General features: G+C 34.5%; 1 protein-coding gene across 12 annotated transcripts in view; it reads left to right on the top strand.

Annotated features, from left to right (window-relative positions):
• EPHA5 (EPH receptor A5) overlaps positions 1 to 21,271 on the top strand; it is a 314,401-nt gene that overhangs the window by 242,126 nt on the left and 51,004 nt on the right. For 7 of the 12 annotated variants that reach the window (XM_074344128.1, XM_074344124.1, XM_074344114.1 and 4 more), the window contains one exon: positions 19,014 to 19,079. The exons of the other annotated variants lie outside the window; for them this stretch is intronic. In XM_074344128.1, coding sequence (XP_074200229.1) covers positions 19,014 to 19,079 — 66 coding nt within the window. The remainder of the gene's footprint in view (positions 1 to 19,013; positions 19,080 to 21,271) is intronic. 12 annotated transcript variants of the gene reach the window in all.

Genomic DNA, 21,271 nt, shown 5'->3' with positions numbered 1-21,271 from the left:
GGTCATGTTCAAATCCTGTGGCTGGACATGCTAAATCCTATTTCCCTTTGTCTTTCATTAAACAATTGAAACTCAATCCATTTGAAATATCTCATAATTTCCTGAGGCAAAAAATTTTTCAGGAGTCAGTGGCCATTCTACTTGAAGGCCAGGAACAAATTTAAGTTACTCAGATCATGTGAGAAATTTAGAGAAAAAAGTAGATTTATGAAAACACTGCTTTAGATTTTTTGTTACTTAAAAATGATATTAAAATTTAGCTTTTGTAATTTTTTTCAAATCTCTTAAAGTCTAACAGGTTGTAAATGACACCATTACAGACATATATTGAGTGTCTATTGCACATCAAACACCCAGAAAAGCCCCAGGCATGTGAAATAAAAAGGCAGTATCCTTTTTTCAGAGTGTTCCATTTTAAATTAGTAGTCTGATAAATGGATAGAATTTTATAAACAGAATTAAGAGTTAGGGATAAAGAGAACTTAGATTAGAATCATTTCCTTCATGTTAACTCTTTTTCTTTGGACCAAAATAGTGGTCTGATTCATTAATTCAAGAAACATTTGACTTCTTAATAAATGCCTGCCACAATTCTTATGTTACGAAAAACAATAGCTTGGTGGTAAAATCCACAGGATTTAGAAACTTTTCTTCAGGCTCATTTGGAGTCCAATAAAATATTTATACAGGCATTTTGAATGCAATTATTTAATTCAAACAAGTGCCCAAGCCCTGCCCACATTTGATATCAAAGAATAAGAGCCTGTTAAGTGAATGATTTTTAAAGGCTTGGAGGTATTCGAAAACCTTCAGGGAATCCTCTTTGCCTAATGGAGAAACACAATAGAATTACTGATAATAATAAATATAAAATCGTCTAGCATGAATTACATGCTACCTACTGTTAGGCATTGTTATGTAGTATCTCACAACACTGTGTCTCACTATTAGCTCTATTTCCAATTTATACTTCACAAAATGTATCTTCTTTCTGTTTCTTGACTGTTACAAAAATAGTCCAGTCTTAAGGCTTTTGCACTGGCTCTACTTGCTGCCTAAAACTCCCCTGCCCCAGAGAACAGCATGGCTTCCTCCTTCTGTCTTTGCTCAATCTCATTCTCTTAGTTGTACTCACTGAAATGATGACCTATGAGTCCTTCCTCTGCTCATCAGATCTCCCTTATGCTAATCTGTCTCTTCATAACACTCTTTGTCATTAAACACATATATATTTATTATGCATTACAAATACATACACACACACATACACACACACACACATATATTTCTTCGGTTGATTTTTGTGTCTGTCTCCCATACTAGAATATAAGATCCAAAATGACAGGGATTTCTATCTCTGGGCTCCCTGCCCCTGCCCCTAGGTCAACATCTAGAACATAAGTTATATTACACATTTAGTTAGTGAGGGCCTGGGTCTTGAACACAGCTCTAAACTTAATACCCTTGCTCTTCACTATATAACTTTCCCATGACATATAGTCATTCAACTATATGATTTTGGTGAAACTCTGAACTCTTGTATGTAAAGTCATTGATTTTCTACTACTGAAAATAATGGTATTAACATTGAAAAACTTTCTAAATGGATTGGTAATATGAATAAAATAACTCTTAGAAGTTTATGTCAGTGATTTCTTGGCAATAAAGTATAAAAAATACACCGGGTTAAGTGAATTTTCCCTCCATTCTACACTTGAAAATTACACCTGGTAAACTGTTATCTGTTTTAGAATGACATGTATCAGATGTCACCTACCCCATGACCATTCCTGATATTGTGAAAGCTAGCTAATTTCACTCTTGTTTTCCCTCAAAACTTTTTTCCCAGTTGGAGTAATTTTAGTTCATCATTTTATGTGTCTCCCCTAATAGATATGTGTTCATCTCAGATTCTACTGTACATTCTCAGGAAATGTCCAATGACCATATTACTGGAAGAGTGAAACTGGGTTCAGCTCTCTTGAAAATATGCTTCAAACTACCTTTCCAGCATTGTCACTATGTGTTTTTGAGCTGGATTCCTTTGGTTGCACATAACAGAAGCCAAATTTAAAGCCGCTTAATTCAAAAGATAATTATAGATCATGCAGATGAAAAGTTCCAGAGGTTTTTTTTTTTAAATCCAAAGTACAGGCCCTTATAGATCCAAATGCTAAAATATTATCTACTATGCAGTTGGAGACACTTGATTCAAGAATGCTCTGGCACAAATATGGTATTTAAAGCCACTGATCAAAATGAGGCTATTTGGGTAGAGCCCGGGGGGAGAGTGGGGCACTCTGAGTCGTGTTGAGAGGTTGAGTGAAGGAGGAAGATCCAGCCGAAGGAGACTGAGTAGGAGTGTCAGTGAGGTAGCAGGAGACCAGACAATTGTTGGATGACTGAAGTGGGATTGGTCACCATCCTGAATCCAGCCCCTACTTCAGAGCTCTTGACCTTTGCTGTCAGAGCTCGTATGGCACAGGCTCTGACAGGAATCTGATACACAGCCCCACAGAGTAAATCAGTCAGTAGCACTGGGGCCTTAACTAAAAAGAGGACAGGGAAGGTGTGCTGCATAGCAGTACAGTTAGAGCTCAGGCCTGAACACGACGTAGGGTCTGGCTCAGACAAAGCACACGAGGTGGGAGTGAAGAAAGAGGGTCTCACCCTGTGCCTTTTTTCCATATCTTCCATTTCTTCTCAATATTTATACCTCACCCGCACATCAAGACTCACATCAGCCATTCTTTCTATCATAAAACCTTCCTCAATTCCTTTAGCCAAAGCATTCTCTCCTTCCACTTAAGTCTCAGAACAATATATCAGTATTTATCAAGGAATTTAACATTTTCAACCACAAATTATAGTCCATTGAGTAAATATCTGCTCTCTTTTGCCCGCCAGTAAGTATTTAGAGGATAAAGACTTCTGTGGCTCTCCCACATAACGTGATTGAATGAATGCCTCATAAATTATTGAATTAAAGATAAACTGGGCATCAATCTCTATTTGAAGTGCTTTGTCTCATTTTTCCCTATTGGTGTTGATAGTTTGGAAAGTGAAAAATGTCAGTAACTCTGACATGAGCACAATAAAATACCTAACCCGTAAATGTACTTTCTTACTGAATAGTGAAACTTTTGGTGCCATCAATAAAATAAATGCAGTGATATCAAAGAACTGTTGCATAGGAGTTAAGAAATCTTAACTAGTTTATGCTGTTTATTTGACATCTGCACATCCTAATGCCAGGATGATGCACCTGGTAATATTAAGCAGTACTAGCTTTTTATAAATGATAATGTACATCAACATAATTGTATTTCTCTCTTGATTCTCTTCAAGTTCGGGGCATCATGGATATGTTGCTATATTTGTCATCTTTAACAACTAAATTATGTAGTTTTGGAACTTGTTAAGTGTAAGTTTTGTATAAAATATCTTAATCAAATACTATTTTATTTTAAAATAATGCTAAATAGGCAAATATTTGTACTGAACACATGCAATCACTGATTTTAGAAAACAGATCATTAAAAGGAAATCTCAGTAGTTTATGAATTAGCAATAGATGTGACTTCATAAAACTATAATAAATACAGGCATGTGTATTGATTTAATATCTGAGAGTTGTTATGCCTTCTGTTTTCTCATGATTATATGCTTTTTCCTTCAAAGGCTCTGAATCACAGATAATTAGAGAGCAGATCATAATTTATTAATAACTGACAAATGGGGATCAGGGCAGAGCAGTGCCAGAAAGACTAGGAGCATAGCAACAACTAATTGCCCACTGTGGGAAGTAAATCGTCCTAGGAAACTGAACCCATGAGGGTTACTGGCTCAATTGCTCAACATTATTGAATATCCCACCTGCGACTTCTCACAGATCAAACATGTAAACATCATTGCAACTCTCAGGAAGTTATATTGAGGCAAACGTTTGGAAGGAAAAATTCTATTTATGGTACTGGAGGCAATTTAATGTCATTGATTTACAGAGATGAAAATTATTTTAGCAAAGAATCTAGAGCATTTCAGATTTCAAGTACTGTGAAACACAGGGCAGGTCAGAAGGCTAACCACAACAGCAAAATTTGCTTCTTGTCTGAAGCTCCATTTCTGTAAGAATATGATCCCCATCTGGAAGAGAGAACAGTGTGACATACCAGAAGATGCTGGGCTCTGGCAGAAAACTCTGCTAGGTTTCTGGGAATCTCACCACGTCTCTCAGAACCCACAATAGCACAGGCTTTCATAGGAACCTTATGGCCAGCTCTATAGAGAAAATCAATAACACGGTCCTATGCCAAAGGGTTGGCCATCTAGTCAACAACAATAAAAAATCAGTTAATTTCCTGAGCCATGTCTAGGAATAAACTTATTGCTGAGCAATGAAGCAAATGAACAATGTTCCAAATAATAGCAGCCCCATTTATTCAAGACCTGTGCTCTTTTTTAAAACTGGCATGAACCCGGAAAGAAATAAATGTTTCTAATGGATTAGCAACTCAGTCTCAAACAGCTGAATTCTTTATCATGCCGTGTAGAAGGGTTGACTTCAGATCTAGCTGATGGCTGAGATAGTGATAATGCTACAAACCATAATATAGCCCAATTATCTTGCTTACCAAATTCTTTTACTATCTCTCACTCCTTGCTTCTTTCTCATTTCTTACTCCCCTGAGTTTGTAACCTCACATAAGAACGACATACTTTTCTGTATCAGATCTTTGACATACATTTGCTGTCAATAGTCTGTGGGTGTTGTCCTCTCTTTTGGAGCCATCAGTATTGCAGAAAGCAGTGTCAGTTTTTATTATTCTTTTAGTTTTAATTGTATCTTTTTAATTATGATTTATGAAGACTCATTTTTTCCTTCCTAATCTTATGGTCTGGTGCTTGGTTGTACATCTCCGTAATGGTCATGAGTTCTCTTGAGTCAGGGTTGATTGAAAGGCAAGACAGAAGGTTTGGGGGGGGCCTATTGTAGGTTTTCATTTCTTTGTTTTTGCTTCCTCTCCACACACCATTTTCATCCTGAATGGGAAGATATCATCAGGTTGACAGATTGAGACCTCCATGTGGTGATTAGTAGAGGAAAACCTCTCTGTTTCTTGGGTTTTCTTAGGCTGTTCTTAGACCAACTACGTAATTCCTCTTCAGTGTCCCTCCAGACTGAATAGTCCATGGCATTCAAATATTCTCAGGTATATCACAAACACCTCTTCTCCACCTCCAAGGGCCCTCCACACATCGACAGTGGGAAATCCTAGTGCTGCTTTCACACTCCTATGTCTGTTTTGTTTGGTTTTCCTGAAGCAAGTTTAATAGACATTGGTTTGAACTAATTCTATTCTTGATGACGTACACATCTTGCCAACATTTAAAAAGAAATCTATCCGTATGGAGTTCAATTGAGGTCATATAGCTTTGATTGTTTAATAATTTAATTTGTTAATACTTTGTTTAAATTCCACTTTCCCTGTTTAATACAAAGAGATATGTCTTTTTTAAAATATGAGAACATAGTACCCATAAAAATGTAAAAGATAATCATAACATATAGTCACAAAGCAACGAGTTGAACAAACATCTTGAAAATATGTAAGTATACAGGGGAGGGTATAGCTCAAGTGGTAGAGCACTTGCTTAGCATGCATGAGGTCCTGCGTTCAATCCCCAGTACCTCCTTTAAAAAGAAATAAACCTAGTTACCTCCCACCACCAAAATAAAATAATTAAATAATATAATAATAAATAAAACCTAAAAAGCTACTTTTAAAAAATGTAAGTATATAAGATTAAGTGAAATATTTTCTATGTTAATATTACTATTTCCTAGATATACTGGAATTTACCACAAATCCTCACTGCTAAAGTTGTTTGTGAGATTTTCATATGTGTCAGCAAAATATTGCTACATTTTTAAGGATACTAAGTTTAGCATAAGTATTTAACCAATAGGTATTAAATTTATAGAATTATTCTTAATTTACTGCAGATAAGATTATCAGGAAAATGCCAATCTATAAGCCCAATCTTCCTCAGAAAATTTTTAAGAAGAATTTAGTCACCTAAATGACTAACCTCTATTTGATCACGCCAAAGATGATGTAAAACCTAAGTTATCATCAAAACAGCATTTACATGATAAGTGATATTGAGCATTGTTTATATATACAGTTTGATGAGAAAGATATATGCTAAACCAGAATTCTATATTTGCATGACTTTGTGTGTTTTCTAATACATAAGGACCTCTTGATCTATTTTGATATTGATATCTGAATTTTTCTGACCTCCTTCTATTCCACCTGATTCAAATGTACGTCTGATGGTCAACTAGACTTACCTTTCTCTAGTCATTTGGAATGCAAAGGGCCAGGAGTCTTAAAGGCTTAAAAGTAATCATTCCAAACCTGTGCTAGTGTGTACTGTCACTCACCGGCCCCGGGAGGGAAATAGCTACTTTGAATTCCAAGTAGATGTCTATTTTACCACCCAGTATTTTTCTGCCCAAGCCCTGAGGCTTCTAAATCCCCATCCAATAAACTGAAATGGGAAGTCCTTCTGTGCATATCACATATCTGGATGGGGCTTGGGCAGTCTGGCCCATTGGTTCCTATCAGCTCCCCAAAGTCAGGGTGATGGGCTCCTGCTCTTGTCTCTCCAGCTCTTTGAAAAGCCCCTCACGCTAAGAGGACTCTTAAATAGCCCAGCTTGGAAGTCTAGTAGGGAGTCATCTCAGTGCATTAATATGTCCTGAAGTGAAACTCACTATCAATTCTGCTTCCATCTTCCCACCCATTGCGTTTTGTCTCCTTAGACCTCAAATATTCAGTCTGCTGAAATGCTTCAGCTGTATCCTAAAATATTTTCAGAGGTTAGATTAATAGCCATTTCCTTAGATGAAAATCTTGATTTTAATCCATGACATTACCAAGACCTCTTGCTGCCCACCTTTCCTATACATTTCAGTCAGTTTTTTTACATTGCTTATTACATAGTTGGCATGGTTATAATCATTGTCCTAATTTCTGACTAGCTGCTATTTTATTTATGCATTTTTAAAATTTCTGATTAAAAAGTATTTAGAACATTCAAGACAAAATATAGACAGAAAATCAATCATGTATATTCACCAGGGGCAGTCAGTATTAACATTTAGCCATATATATTTAAGGTATTTTATATACATATTTGAGTTCAAAATTTATAGTTTTGTTTTCTGTTTTCCTTTGATTAGCATTATAATATAAAAATTTCTTGTGTAATTGAAAATATTTTAAAAGCAAACATTTATTACCTCTTTGATATTCTAAGGTCTAACCTTTTCCATATGCTTTCCCTTTTGTTTTGCTTGTTTTCTTTTGTTATTTTTTTTAAGGGAGGGAGATTACTATTTTTATCTCTAATGTTCTTAGAATACATTCATATAATCAAAGTAAGGGTCAATGAATATGAATATTTTGAAGATTGTTGATACATGTTGACAAATGACCCTCTTAAATCATTGTACCAATTACAACTCCCCCCTACAGTGCATGAAATTGCTTGGTGGTTCACAAACTAGTCAGTCTCTGCTAATTTGATAGGAGAAAAATAGTTCTGTGTTTTTAATTGCGTTTCTTTTTATTTTTGAGATTTAATAGGCTCATTAATATATATGTAATGAGTATAGTCATTAGCTATTTTATTACCTATTTTGTAAATTATGTGTACATGCTCTTTTACCCATTTAGGCTAGTAGGATCTTAGCTTTCCATATAGTGGAGATACATCTTTAGAAGTGGCAAGATTTGTTTGCTTTTTAGTAATATTTATTTTTCATGGGATACAAAAAATGTTAATTTTACATGGTTGAGGATCTAAATTAATATTTTCTATAGACTTGTGTAAGTACCAGCACTGTTTATCACCCTCTCATGATGCTGTTACAGGTCTCTACAAGTAGCATATCGTAAATAAGTGTCTACATAGCTGTTCCTTTGTCTATACTGCCACTGGGCCATCAAACCTCTTCTTCTAATGTGTACCAGGATCGTGTTAGTTTAAGTATTATAATTTAAAAATATTTTTTCAGTCTTTGTCCAGGCAAATTTCTATTGGGGAATCACATATGGTCACAATTACAAATATTTGACATAAGTACTTTTCCATGTATGTAAAGCAATTGCAATCATAATTAACCACTGTTGTGTTATATATGTGATAATGTATAAGAATAGTTAACATTTATCATCATTATATTTAATTTTAAACACTTACAACTGTCATATATATGACTTTGATACTACTGACTAATAGAAAACAAAATGTATTTACAGAATTTGAATAGCTTAATATGAAAATGGACCTCTAGCTTCCTTTTAAATTATTCTCATAATTAATTCAATTCTCATAATTTATTTATCACAAAACACACACATTCCTTGTGTTTTGATCATTTTAGTGTACTTCCACAATTACTTTAATTATTTGAGAGTGATATAATTAAATTGAAACTTTAGTCCTGATTTTTCTACTTTATAAGTTGTGTGTATAATAAATGTGATTCAACTTTGGAAAAATATTTAAGAGCCACAATGAAGGGAGATAAATAAATCAGATCTTAAATATTGGCTTACTTCTTTGACTAATCTCTTCCCTCTTTGACCCACTCATATTTTTAATTAGTAGTACACTTTCATTAAGACAAAGTAGTGTTTAAAACATATGTTACTATCAGAGCTGTGCTTAGAATATTCTAATGTTTTTAAGCTGGCAAAATTAGCATCATTTTTTGCAACTTTATTTCCCCCTGCTTTTTCCTGTCTACTTCTCTCGAAATAAATTAAAACCTAAAGTAGATAAGCACTGTCGAGTTAGTCATGACAGTCGTACATTCCTCTTAAAGAAACCTCACAGACAGACCTGATTCAGCTGGGAAACGACTGGGAAGGGAAAGTTCAGTGAAAGGAGCCTGTTGTAACTTTAGGCTTCTAGAAATGGAGGTAATTGATGTTTGCTCGGTGGAGGTGTCATCCTGCAGGAGAAACACATGATTCAGTATTTTGTATATCAACACTATTATTGTTCCAGAACAGAACCAAGATAGTGGATGGTTCCAAAGCTGTATCTGTGTAATTTCTCTTTATTGGACTGGTAAAGATTATCTCTTCTGTGGAAGTAAACAAACAATACCCAAATGAGAACAAGCAAAGGCGATTTATTAAGAGCTTGCTATAGCAAGAGAATCAGCCACCATCATCTGAGTTTGGCAGAGACTCAAAGGCAGGCAGTGGTGTAAAAACTTTATTACAAAGAAAGGGAAAGCTTCAGGCCCGCCCTGCTGGGAGGCTATTGGCCAGGGGAAGCTGGAGGTGGGCCTCCTGTGTGACTGATTAGACTTCCACTAGTCCTAACTAGCGACAAAAATTCGGGAAGCTGGCATTTATTGATAAAGTTCTGATCACTTGGGTCAGTTATTACAGAGGTTATAATTTGGCTTCCTAAGCTGGTTGCTGCAGATTTTGGATCAGAGTTCTATTTTTCTATTTGGTCTGATCATTGTCCATTTGTATATTTAGTCTCTCACTTCATGAATTTCACCAAATAGTGTTACAAGTCCTTTTATAAGCTTAATGTTCAGTTTTTTTTAATTAAAGAGGAGAGAAAATTATAAGGACTGTAGCCATGAATATACTGTGAATTCCTTTTACTTTTAGGTGATCAGATAAATAACTAGTTCAAATCAGCATCACCTTGAATCTTAATCGGTTTATAAAAGTAATTTTGAAGGTAGAGGGTTGAAATTGTTTAAGAAGGATTTTGATTTAACAAAGAACTGAAGAAACTATATGTCTTACAATGCCAGAGAAGGAAAGTGGGAGATGAGGAAAAAGAAAAGGAGGGGGAAGTGAAATTGAGATAAACTTGAAAAAAATATTATTTTTATTCATTTTTAGTGGTTCTTAAACTTATTCTTTTACCAGACTGTTTGCCAGTTTTTGAGTTAGATATCAGTTCGAAAATGTGTAGTCTGCCCTACCCATATAATGCTTACGATGTCCTGTTTCCTATTTGTTACTTGAAAAGAAAGTTGAGTTTTTAGAAAGTTTAATCCAAAAAATCATATATACTTGACAAGAACATATAGATCAAATATTTTTTTTAGTTACTGTTTTATTGGCCATATCTAAAGTATACTTAAATATATTTATATTTATATATGTACGAATAGACATATAGACACATGTATAATAATATAGTACTGACATTCAATTATTTAAATTTGAATAACATAAAAAATTAAATGATGAAATGTATGAAAAGGTGAAACAATTGGATTTTCTTTTTCAAAATATCACACTGGGCAGCTTTTAGCAAAAGTACTTGGTTCATGTAACCTCTTGTTGTGGGCTCACTTGATTTTTCTGACCTTGGTGACTTGTAGAACTTGCTTTTTTGATAAAATTTGATTCTTTGATATGCTTCTTGCTTTCATAGCATGAACAGTCTAATATGGAGACAAACATGCAATCAGATAATTTCTACAGTTAGTGTTGTATTTTTAAAAAATTGGTGCAATTATAGAATGGAGGGTATAATTATCTTTACCTTTAGGGGTACAGAAATACTGTTACAGAAATTGTAAATTTGAGCAGAACGCAGAGGATAAAGAGAAATTTTGCGAGTTTGTCGAAAGAGAGTGCGTGATGGACAAGGCATGGCAACAAGAATGCACGTGGTGTGTCCAGTTTATTGTGACTCTTTAAACCTGTCTACAAGGCCTTCCACAACCTCTGCCTGAGACCCTCCCCAGCCAGCCTCATCTTCTTGCCTTCCTGCCTCATTAATGGCTTGAATTCTCATACATAAATGCAATAAATAAATATATACATAGTACGTATGTATATAACTAAAGGTATGTATATGTAGCTCTGGTTTACTCTAGCTCTGTAACAGTTGAAAAGAAAATCTTATACATCAAAATATTCACCACTTCTTGAAGGCTTTCCTGACAAGCCTGGAGAAAACTGAGCTTTGCTTTTTGCATAACTTTATGTTAGTCCGTGGTCCAGTAGCTCAGAAGGGCAAAATAAGGAGAGTGAATAAAGATAGCCTTACAGATTTGTTATTTTGTTTGAGGTATTATGACTCCTAAAGAACGCAAGTACCTAGTATTGAAGCACAGAAGTACAAAAAAGTCTGTTATTAAGCATTAACTGAAAGAAACCTGTAAAGTTAAATGTTAGGGGGGAAAAAAGCTTATGGTTTAAAAAGATGGAGGAGAAGATGAAATTTAAAGTTACTTAACAAACCAGTTTTCATTTGTAGGTAATATAAATTAACACTGTAAACAAATTGCAGGAGAATTATTTTAAGTACTTACCAGAGAACGAATTGTATTTAAGCACCTTCAGGCACTTTAGAAGTTTTTATTAGCATGCAGACCATTACTATGCTAATTACAAACCTTTTCCTTTGTATTCATTAAGTAAATTCCCCTAAGACTACTATAAGACACATAATTCAGGACAAGTATCTGTTGAGTACCTGTTGGATCAGTGGTTGTCAACCTGAAAGAAATCAACTAACAGATTTTGAAAAATAATAATGCTTGGGTCCCACGGTCAAAGTGTTCCGATTTGATTGTCCTGGGATGAGGCTTGGGCACTGTGGTTTGTTTTGTTTTGCTTTTTTTCCAAAACTTCCTGGTTGACTCTAATCAGTAGCCCGGTTTAGAATCATTCTATAACGTGAGTAGAAAGCTTTTTTAATGTGTACTTTCTTATTCTTAAAGCACAGCACATAGATCCTCAGTAAATATTTGCTGATAACGAGAATGATTTTGTCTGCTGTAGCAAAAAGTTTACAAAAGGTGGTTAATATTTGGTGAAATTCATTTTGAGTCTGCCATATGTACCGGAATAAGGAAACTGAATCTAACATGTTCAGTAAAGTTTGGGAGTTGCATCTATGTTTTCACCTGTGGCATTTATGGAAGAATAACTTGTTTTTTAATGATCTCTGGCCCATTAGAATGATTAAAAGAAGTACAATGAATCATCATTAAAGTATAGCTTGTGAAATAAACCAACTGAAGTGTAGTCTAAAGATAACTCACCTCAAGTTTTCTTTCTGCTTTTATGTGGTTTGATATGCCAGGATCGTAGTAGCTGTCTTCAGAGAAAGAAAGGAGGAGAGTCCCTGATTCCGAAGTTAAAGTGAATTTGTTCGTTTGTTTGTTTTTGTGACTTTATCCTTAAGACAAAAGGATGGCTATACATGGAACATTTAGGTTTGCAGAATTTGGAGGTTCATTTTTATTTTAGAAGTCTTTGAATGTGTATAATTTATTTAAGGTTTGGCTTAGTGACGTACACGACTTAATCTATTTTATACATGTGTTTGAATAATATAGCATAATCTGATCATTCAGTATTTTTATGACACCCATCTTTTAATACTTTAAAGCAAAATGTAATATATTTTGCTATGATAAGGACTAGACTCAGATAAATGCAATTTAGTTGTTGTATGTGATTTATTGTGAGTTAATTTTTGAGATTTTTTTTTTACCCTGGTAATAAGCTATTAATGAAGAAAGGTTCGTAACAGGGCTCCCCATACAAATGTTTTGAATTTTTCAACAGAGGAGGGGGAGATGGGAATAGGGGAGAGGGTAGAAATGAAAAGAGCTGGAAGATATGGAAGAAGAAATTGTGCTTCTGTTGCCAAAAAGATGGCCTCTGGGCCCTGATAGCCAAACTGAGACTTGGGGGCAGAGTTTTGGGAGAATTAGAAAAGAACTGATTTATTGCTTTGCCAGGCAAAGGGAAGTCACAGCAGCTGGCTAGTGCTTAGAGACTGTGAGCCCCTCTTGGGGTTAGGGTCCTGAGGTTTTACAGAAAAGCTGGGCAGAACAGAAAGGCAACAACAAACAGGGCATTTTTCTGGGGTCCCGTATTCTCTGACATCAGCCTAGTGTCCTATAGTTTGGTTCAACTTGACACTAAACAGAGTTGGCACAGACCTCACAGGTTAAGGGCTCAGTCTCAGACTGCCCCTTACTTCAGACACCAGTCACAATAAGTAGGTCCCCAGGTTCCCCACAGCTTCTGTCCAACTTGGCCACAAATAGGAGGCCTTCCCATCCCATGATCCCCCTCCTTGGATTTGATTATTTGCTAAAACAGCTCACAGAACCCTGGGAAATAGTCTGTACATTTATCAGTTGATTATATAAGAAACAATTTGATAAAGGATGTAGATAGACAAATGAAGAGATACACGGGGCTAGGTCCATATGGGTCCCAAGTGCAGGATCTTCATTTCTGCGGAGCTGAGGTGCGCTCCCTTCCAGTACGTGGATGTACTTTTAGGATTTTTATGGAGGCTTCATCTTGTAGGCATAATGAATCATTAACTCCATTTCCAGCCCCTCTCCCCTCTCTGGAGAATGAGAGATAAGACTGAAAATTCCAAGCTTCTAATCATGACTTGGTTTTTCTGGTGACCAATCCACCAAGGGTCACCAAATTAAAACAAAAGACACTCCCATCACCCAGGAAATTCCAAGAGATTTAGGAGCTTTGTGTCAGGAATCAGAGTCAAAGACTAAATATTAGAACAAGAGATGCTCCTAGTGCTCTTATCACTTTGGAAATTACATCATTTTAGGAGCTCCGTGTCAGAAACTGGGATCAAAGACTTAATGTTAGAATAAAAGATTCTCCTAGTACCCCTATTTAACAAGGGTTTTAGGAGTTCTGTGTCAGGAATGGGACAGAGACCAATGTATGTATTTCTTACTATTTCACAGCAAGATACAAGAGCATCAGTTTTGGAACTTGATTAAGTAAGACTAAGAGATCCACTGATGGTTCAAAACTCACCTGCCAGGGACTAATGCTCAGAAAGGACAATATTGATAAGGGGTCCTAGGAAGTTATAAAGAGACACCTACAATCATTGTTGAGGGATAAGGAGCTCCTGAGTAAGAAGGAAGCAGCCAATTGGAAAAGTTCTTTAAAATTACTGTGTATAACTATATCCTATTCCAGTTTGTTGAGACCACAACTTGGAAACAGTCATTGGATTTTGCACATACAATCAAAGCATGTGTTGTAGACATGGGATTCCCCTCAGAATTACTCAAAAACGCACTTAAAAAAACACTCTTTCCAGCCATTCTGCATTACCTCCTCTTGGAGGGTGGAATCATTTTATGCCTTTCTGTCAGAAGTATGGGGACTGAGGAGTAGAGTTTGGGAACCACCTGGGTTATCATTATGCATTTCATCCCTTTCTCAGTTTTTGCAAAAAATTTTTTTCAGTTTTTGCCTAGCTTCATCAGGAAATCAGTACTAAATCTAAGAAGAGTGGCAGTAAATTAAGACACAGATGCAAAAGGTGTTTCATTATGAGATATTTTAAGAAATGTATAATATAACATTATCAATGTTAATTACCACTGAACAATATCCTCACCTTCTTTTGTTGTAAATACCTGTTACCTGTTTAAATTACTCTTAGCATTTCAAAACTGATAGGGTGTAAATGACAGTATATTGTGATAAGCATCATAATTGGAATTATTTGAATTCTTTGTTTAATTTTCTTACAATTATAAAGTAAAATAACCACAAAAAAATTTGAAATCAGAGAAGACTGAAATTGTCCCATAGGAATGCAAATGTTCCATAGAATTGTCCCTAGGCCAACACAGTAGATATTAAAGGCCTTACGTATTTTTTGCCATCATTTTATATCTCTGCACGCTAATTTTTACCTAATGTTTAAAAAATGTAATATTATACCAAATTAATTTCATTGCATCATAGACTCCACAAATAGGTTTTGTTAACTGCAAAATATGTGTTGGTCATTAATTCCTCTAAAATCTCTAGCCAGTCTCATGCATATTATCTCTAACTTACTTTTTGCTGTAAGACCATGTTATTATACTAATATCAGTTAAAATGTTTTTAAGTGCTGTCTATGAGCCCAGGACATTTCAGAGAGCTTTACATGTATAATCAAACTTGCTCTTCAAAGTAGCCCTACATGGTATAGTTTCTATTATTTATCTCATTTACATTAATGACTAGTTTACCAAAAACTATACATTTCGTAGTGGGTACATCCAGGACTGCTCCTAATTTGACTACAAACCCCATGATCTTATCTGTTTTGCTCCCAAGTGTTGTCAAAAGGTAAGGACATTTTTATCACCCTTTAATAACTTTCAGAGGATTATTCTCCAAAGCACTGGTGATACTTCTTACTATGCCCTGCCACCTTTGAGGGCTCAAACTACACTCTTTCCTCCAGCACTGAGTACCATCATTTTGTTATTGTTGCTGTCGTTTTATTTAAAATGGATCAATAACACAACCTTTACATTGTCTTTCTTTTTTTAACCAGTAAACTGAAAATACTATCTATCTAATTAAAATACTTCTTTTGTGAAATTACTCTCCCTGCCTCTCTCATTTATCTTTTGGGATCTTAGTGCTTTTCTTATCCACTTGTATGATCTCTTGCTTTGAAATTTGAGTCATCATTTATCCACAGCCTGTAGTCTTGCTTCTCTGATCTAGTATCTTTGAGAATTTCTTCCCAAGACTTATAATCACCTTGCTTCAGTAGGAAGGAGGTTATCTTACTTACACTGACACACTTGGTACATTTATTGATCAACTCTGTGTAAAGCTTGGCTAAAGTAATTTCATTCGAATCTTTTGGGGGTCTAGAAAGCTTCTGTTATCATGTTTTAATCTTCCAAAGGACAAGTCAAAATATCTTGTTAAAACAAAGATCAACAGTTTTGCTATTTAAGCCTAGAAGGGCTAAACTGTTTTAAACTTGGATAATAATGATCTTGGTATAACTGCATACAGTTACTTCCAGACTTCCAGGTGCTAAAATCTGATGGGAATGCAAATGGACTCTGTGTTGAACCATAGCTCACATAAATTAGATTGGCTGCTATTTCTAGCACATTTTGGTTTCTATTTCTAAATTATCTCTGAGGCTTTAAGCATTTTCAACCTGCACTTCAAGTATTTATTGATTAAGGAAAGAACATGTTTTTTATACCATCTGGTGCTGAGGTGTTACTGTGGGAGCATCCTCAGAGTTTATTTAAAATGAGTAATTTGGGGGATTACTATTCCACTTCAGATATTCATAGAGAAGGAGCTTCAGTTTTAATTTTCTTAATGACATATTAATGCACAGTATGCTCTGATCACTAAACCCTTAAAAAATGTGTTTTGTGGAAACGATTTTCTTTAATTACATTAGCCATCTGTATTTATGTGAATTGGTCTGAATGTAATTAGTTTAGTTATATTATAAATAGAAATACTTATGTAGTAATATTATATAGATCATGAAAAAATGAATTTCTCTGAGATAATGAGAATCCATTCTATCATTTTGATTATGATAATACCAAGAGTAGTAGCTACCACTTTTCTCCCAAAGCATATGATATCTGATCTAAGGGAAAAGTATCCTCTCACTTTATTTTCACAAAAACTACGAGATAGGATTCATTATTATCCATATTTTATAGCAGTCAGCCAAAACACAGCAAAGTTAACTAAGTACCCAAGGTATTAATTTATGCCATCTTGAAACAAGTCAAAGTATCAGTACAAAATCTAAAACAATGACTTAGAAAAAAATAGAGGAACAAGTGTTTGATTTTACATGATTTCAGATTTTTGATTGAACTTTTTTCAGAATTATAAATTGGGAATCTAATGATATATAAGGTAACAAATTTTCGAGGACTAAAATTTGTAGATTTGGTGTTACAGTGAATTGTGTGTATGTGTGTATGTGTGTGAGTATGTACTAATTTGTAAGACAAAAGCCTTATAATTTTTCAAATGAAAAGGACTACATAAAATGTTAACATTTTTAGAATCTCTAGTGTACTTTTTTGGGTTTTAGAACACTGATCAAGTATTAAACAAATCTTTGTAGGTGATGGCCAATCAGTGCAGTTCTTGCTTTCCTAGACAGTTCTGCATGAGTTTGTAAACTGTGCACATTCAACTAGGATGTTTGTGCTTTGTTAGGAGATGATGTCATCTTTTTTTAACTGCTGAAAAACAAGTGTATACATTTGTCAGCAATCTGTTATTATTTATTATTTATTGAGTTGAAACTGTGCTGTTTGAAATTTACACATATATGCAAACTTTCCATATTAATAACTACCAGTAAATTGAGATAATTGTGCCAATAGGTAATACCAATTACAGTAAAGCTACTTGTTGTGTCATTCATCCTGTTTAAATTGTGAAGAAAGAAAGATCAAGAAATCATCTTCATCTCACGAAACTAATAGTCTAAAAAAAGAGGAAGGCAGATTTTCTTTAAAGTGCCAGATAGTAAATGTTTTCAGCTTTGCAGGCCACACATACTCTGTCACAACTACTTAAGTTCACCATGACAGCATGAAAGAAGCCATAACCATAATGAGCGTGGCTGTGTTTCATAGCACCGGACTTACAAAAATAAGTGGGAGGCTAGATTTGGCCCATGGGCCATAGTTGTTAACCTCAAATCTTAGTGCCAATACAAACAGAAGCAATAGGAATGTTAACATACCTAAGATATCAGTAATTATGACATTAATGAAATAAATATAATTATTAAATATGTATCAAGATTTGCCAAAGTATTTTACAGATTGCTTTACCTACTCTTTAAGTATTTTAACATTTTGTTACACTGTAGCTTTGACTTTCAGACTTTCAGTAGCTCCACAATGAAAATAATTATTCGGCATTTTCTTTAAAATATATGTAGTCAAACTGGAAATAAATGTCACAGTTGCCATTTTAGTGACAGCCAAATTCTCAGATGCTTAGTAATATGAAAAATCTAAGCATTATCAGTGCTCCAGAGAAACTATAGGGAATGTGCCTTCTATTCCTTTGAGAAAGGTCCATTGGAAGTTGATTTGGGAATATTTGTCTACCTTTGTTAGCATTTCCAAATATATTGAATGTTTGCATTGTATTTTCTTCTTATTATTTGATATAAAATAGAGTAGATACAATTGAAGTAACCGAGTTCAAGAGAGACAGAGTTTAGATAAAACTCTCAGCCTGCTGGTGTGTGGTATCATTACTAAGCTCACTCCACAGTTCTCTTGAAATCACTATCAGTGCAATTAATAACTATACTGGAAAGTGAATGCATTGAAACACTAAATATCTTCTGTGTTATATTCTGCCATTAGTTTATGTGGTTTGTAACAACAAAGTACATTTTATTAAACAATTTACTTGGTATTTTCTGGATTTCTTTTTCTATGACTATGTAGAAAATTTAAAACAATCTAGAATGTTGCAATATCCAGAAAAGTGCATGTATTTTGTATAGTTTGGGTTTTTTTTTTAATACAGAAATAGCTCTGCAAATATATTATGGAGATGCATTTTTTAAATCTGAAAATGTAAATTTAAATTGGTAGCTTTCCATAAGTGATTGGAGAAGTCATGTAAGCATAACGTTTTCAGTAGGCTGTGATAAATAATGCCACTGGTGTAAGAAATCAGTGGGTCAAATGAACGCAGTATTATTCTCCAGCCTGAATTTGTAGGCTCTCTGCAAAACATTTGTTTACAGGGCTATTTAGAATGTCTTTGGAATATAAATTTTGCAGGAATTTCTGAGGAAAGATATATTTAAATGGGCTTATGTCTTTAGTCGTATGTCTGTATTAATTGGATAATCAAATATATTGGCTCATTATATTTCCTACTGAATAAGCATTTTAAGTAAAATGAAAATAATTATCTACTACAGCTCTGTGTTTAACTCCATAAAATGCTTCTTAACTTAAAAGGCATTGTGGAAAAATTAATTGTATGCATTTAGGGATTTTTGATTTTTGAAAAGCAAAGCAGACACCTGTCTAAATTCATAGTGTCTTTATGCTGTATCAGGGGAGTGGGATCTCTTCCTTATCTTGAGCTCTCTTGTTTGCTTTTCAGTTGCTGCGATTGTGGCTGTGGAAGGGCTTCTTCCCTGTGCGCTGTTGCCCATCCAAGCCTAATATGGTTAGTGTTCCCCTCCTGCTTTCACTCCTATGTGCTGTGCCACCTATATGTATTATTGTCAGCATTCCTTTTTTTTTCCATTTGTGTACATTTTACTAGCACGCCAGTTATGCCTTAAAGATGAGTAGAATGAAACTGAGTCCCCAGAAAGAATCTTGACAAGTGATTTCACAATGGGTACTTTCAAATAAAATATACATAGAGCGTATCACCCCGTGCCAAGCATTCATACTTCTCTTCCAAAGCTTTTACTGTGGTCCTGATTTAAACCAGGAAGTTGTAAGATTGTGGCATCTGTTTTACATTTAACATGTCACTGTTTTTGTTGTTCCATTAAGTTTAAAACCATATCATACTTACAAGTAGAATGCTACTTCTGTCAAGGTGAAATCACCTTTCCTGTCTCCCAGAACCATGGAATGACCATAACATAACTGGGATCTTCTATTTTCATAATCATTGTGGACATATGTGGCATTGGAGAACAGACATATAATTTTAAGTGGTTTTCTTCATAGTTTGAAGTTTGAAGTATTTCAGATACTAGAGGTGATATTCCTAATTTGATACCAGTAAAGTAAAAAGTATGTATATTTTTGGGATCAGTGTCCAAATGGGATAGTCTTAATTATTAACAAATGCAAATCCTAAGTACACATCTGGGTTAAGCTGGAAAACTGTAAGCTAGACCGTAAGACCAGAGAACTCTCTTCACAAATTTAGGGGAACTCTTACCCAATAGCGAGCTTGTAAAAAATGAAATTCTCCAGATAATTTCTTTCTTGATTAAAGAGTCTAAATCCCTTCACTACTATGTTATAGCTCTGTTATTTGTCGTCAAAATTTGCCAAGGAAAGATATTCTGAAATGCATTTTGGAGAATTATAGGGTTACCTTGGGGCATTTAAAATTGTAATTTGTAATCTCTAGGTGTAAATTTATTTTTGTGGATTCAAAAATCTGTGGTGTGAATGAGTGTGACGCATGCATAGATGGGAAAAGTGATGGAATGGGTACCAATGATCTTCTGAAAACAAGAGAGAGTAAACAAGTAGATTGATAAATTCAGAGGTCTTTTTCTCAATCCTTTGAAATTCTTATATTTGAAAAAAATTTTTGAAGTTAATATGAAAGTACAAATTTGTTCCTAATTATTTAACTGACTCAGGATTCTTATATTAGCCTGGGGCTTCAGTGACAGACCAAAAACAGACAAAAAACCTCTGAAATCTGGCAGTGCCTGAAGTATAACATAAATGACTTGAAACTGTGACTTTGTATTTTTTACTGCTTCATGAAAAACCAAAAAATGATCACTCAAATATACCTTAATGGGAGTATGAACATTTATGAAGCCATGACTTAGAAAATATTGGCAAAAACTAACTGTAGCTGGATTTAAATTGCATGATTTTTAAAAAATAGTCTATTTTTCTACTGAGTAGTTGACTTCAGGGGGTTTATAAAATGAACAAATAAAAGAAATGAGAAAAGTGGGAAGGTGGAACACTTTCTTTTAAAAAAACACACCAGGAAACCTAAGATAACAATTTTTGCCTAGTATCTTTCTTCAAATAATGTTAGTAATCATGGATTCAGTGAGTGTGCTTGTGTATGTGCATGTATGTGTGTGTGTATGTGTACACAAAAAACAGAAATGATTTAGCTACAAATGTGCTTCAGTGCCCAATAAAATGCTAACAGTTTGTGTGCAAAGATTTATGGGAGAGCTAGATTTTTTAATGCATTCTTGGTAAAACAAAACGAAATATAACAAAAAAACTTTAATTGATCTTACATAAATTAGACAGTAATAAAGTTGTTCAGAATTATTAGTTGGGAAGAATGGAAGCTAAGTATGTTTTTATTGCTCTGCTTTCTCAAATTCCATGTCATAATTTCTAGTCACTATGAGGTTTCAGTTAAAGATACTGTTTGCTTAGATGAAAGCATTGGGGAGAAAACAACCTAACATAATGGAAATTAAGGGCTAAGAAGAAGCTTCCTAGTAGAATCGGTAAAATACAAAAAATCTTGTCACCTAATTTTGTGTGTGTAATCATATCAGCGTTTGTCAACTACCACATTAATAACTTCCGAGGAGCATTCTGTCATCATTTGTGAACAGACATATTTACAGTTACACAGCAGAGGTTAGACATTTTGAGATTTTGGAATCTCATGGTTTTTCA

The sequence above is a fragment of the Camelus bactrianus genome, chromosome 2 (assembly GCF_048773025.1).
Source record: "Camelus bactrianus isolate YW-2024 breed Bactrian camel chromosome 2, ASM4877302v1, whole genome shotgun sequence".
In the NCBI taxonomy this organism is placed as follows: domain Eukaryota; kingdom Metazoa; phylum Chordata; class Mammalia; order Artiodactyla; family Camelidae; genus Camelus; species Camelus bactrianus.
This window is presented reverse-complemented; position numbering and strand designations above follow the sequence as displayed.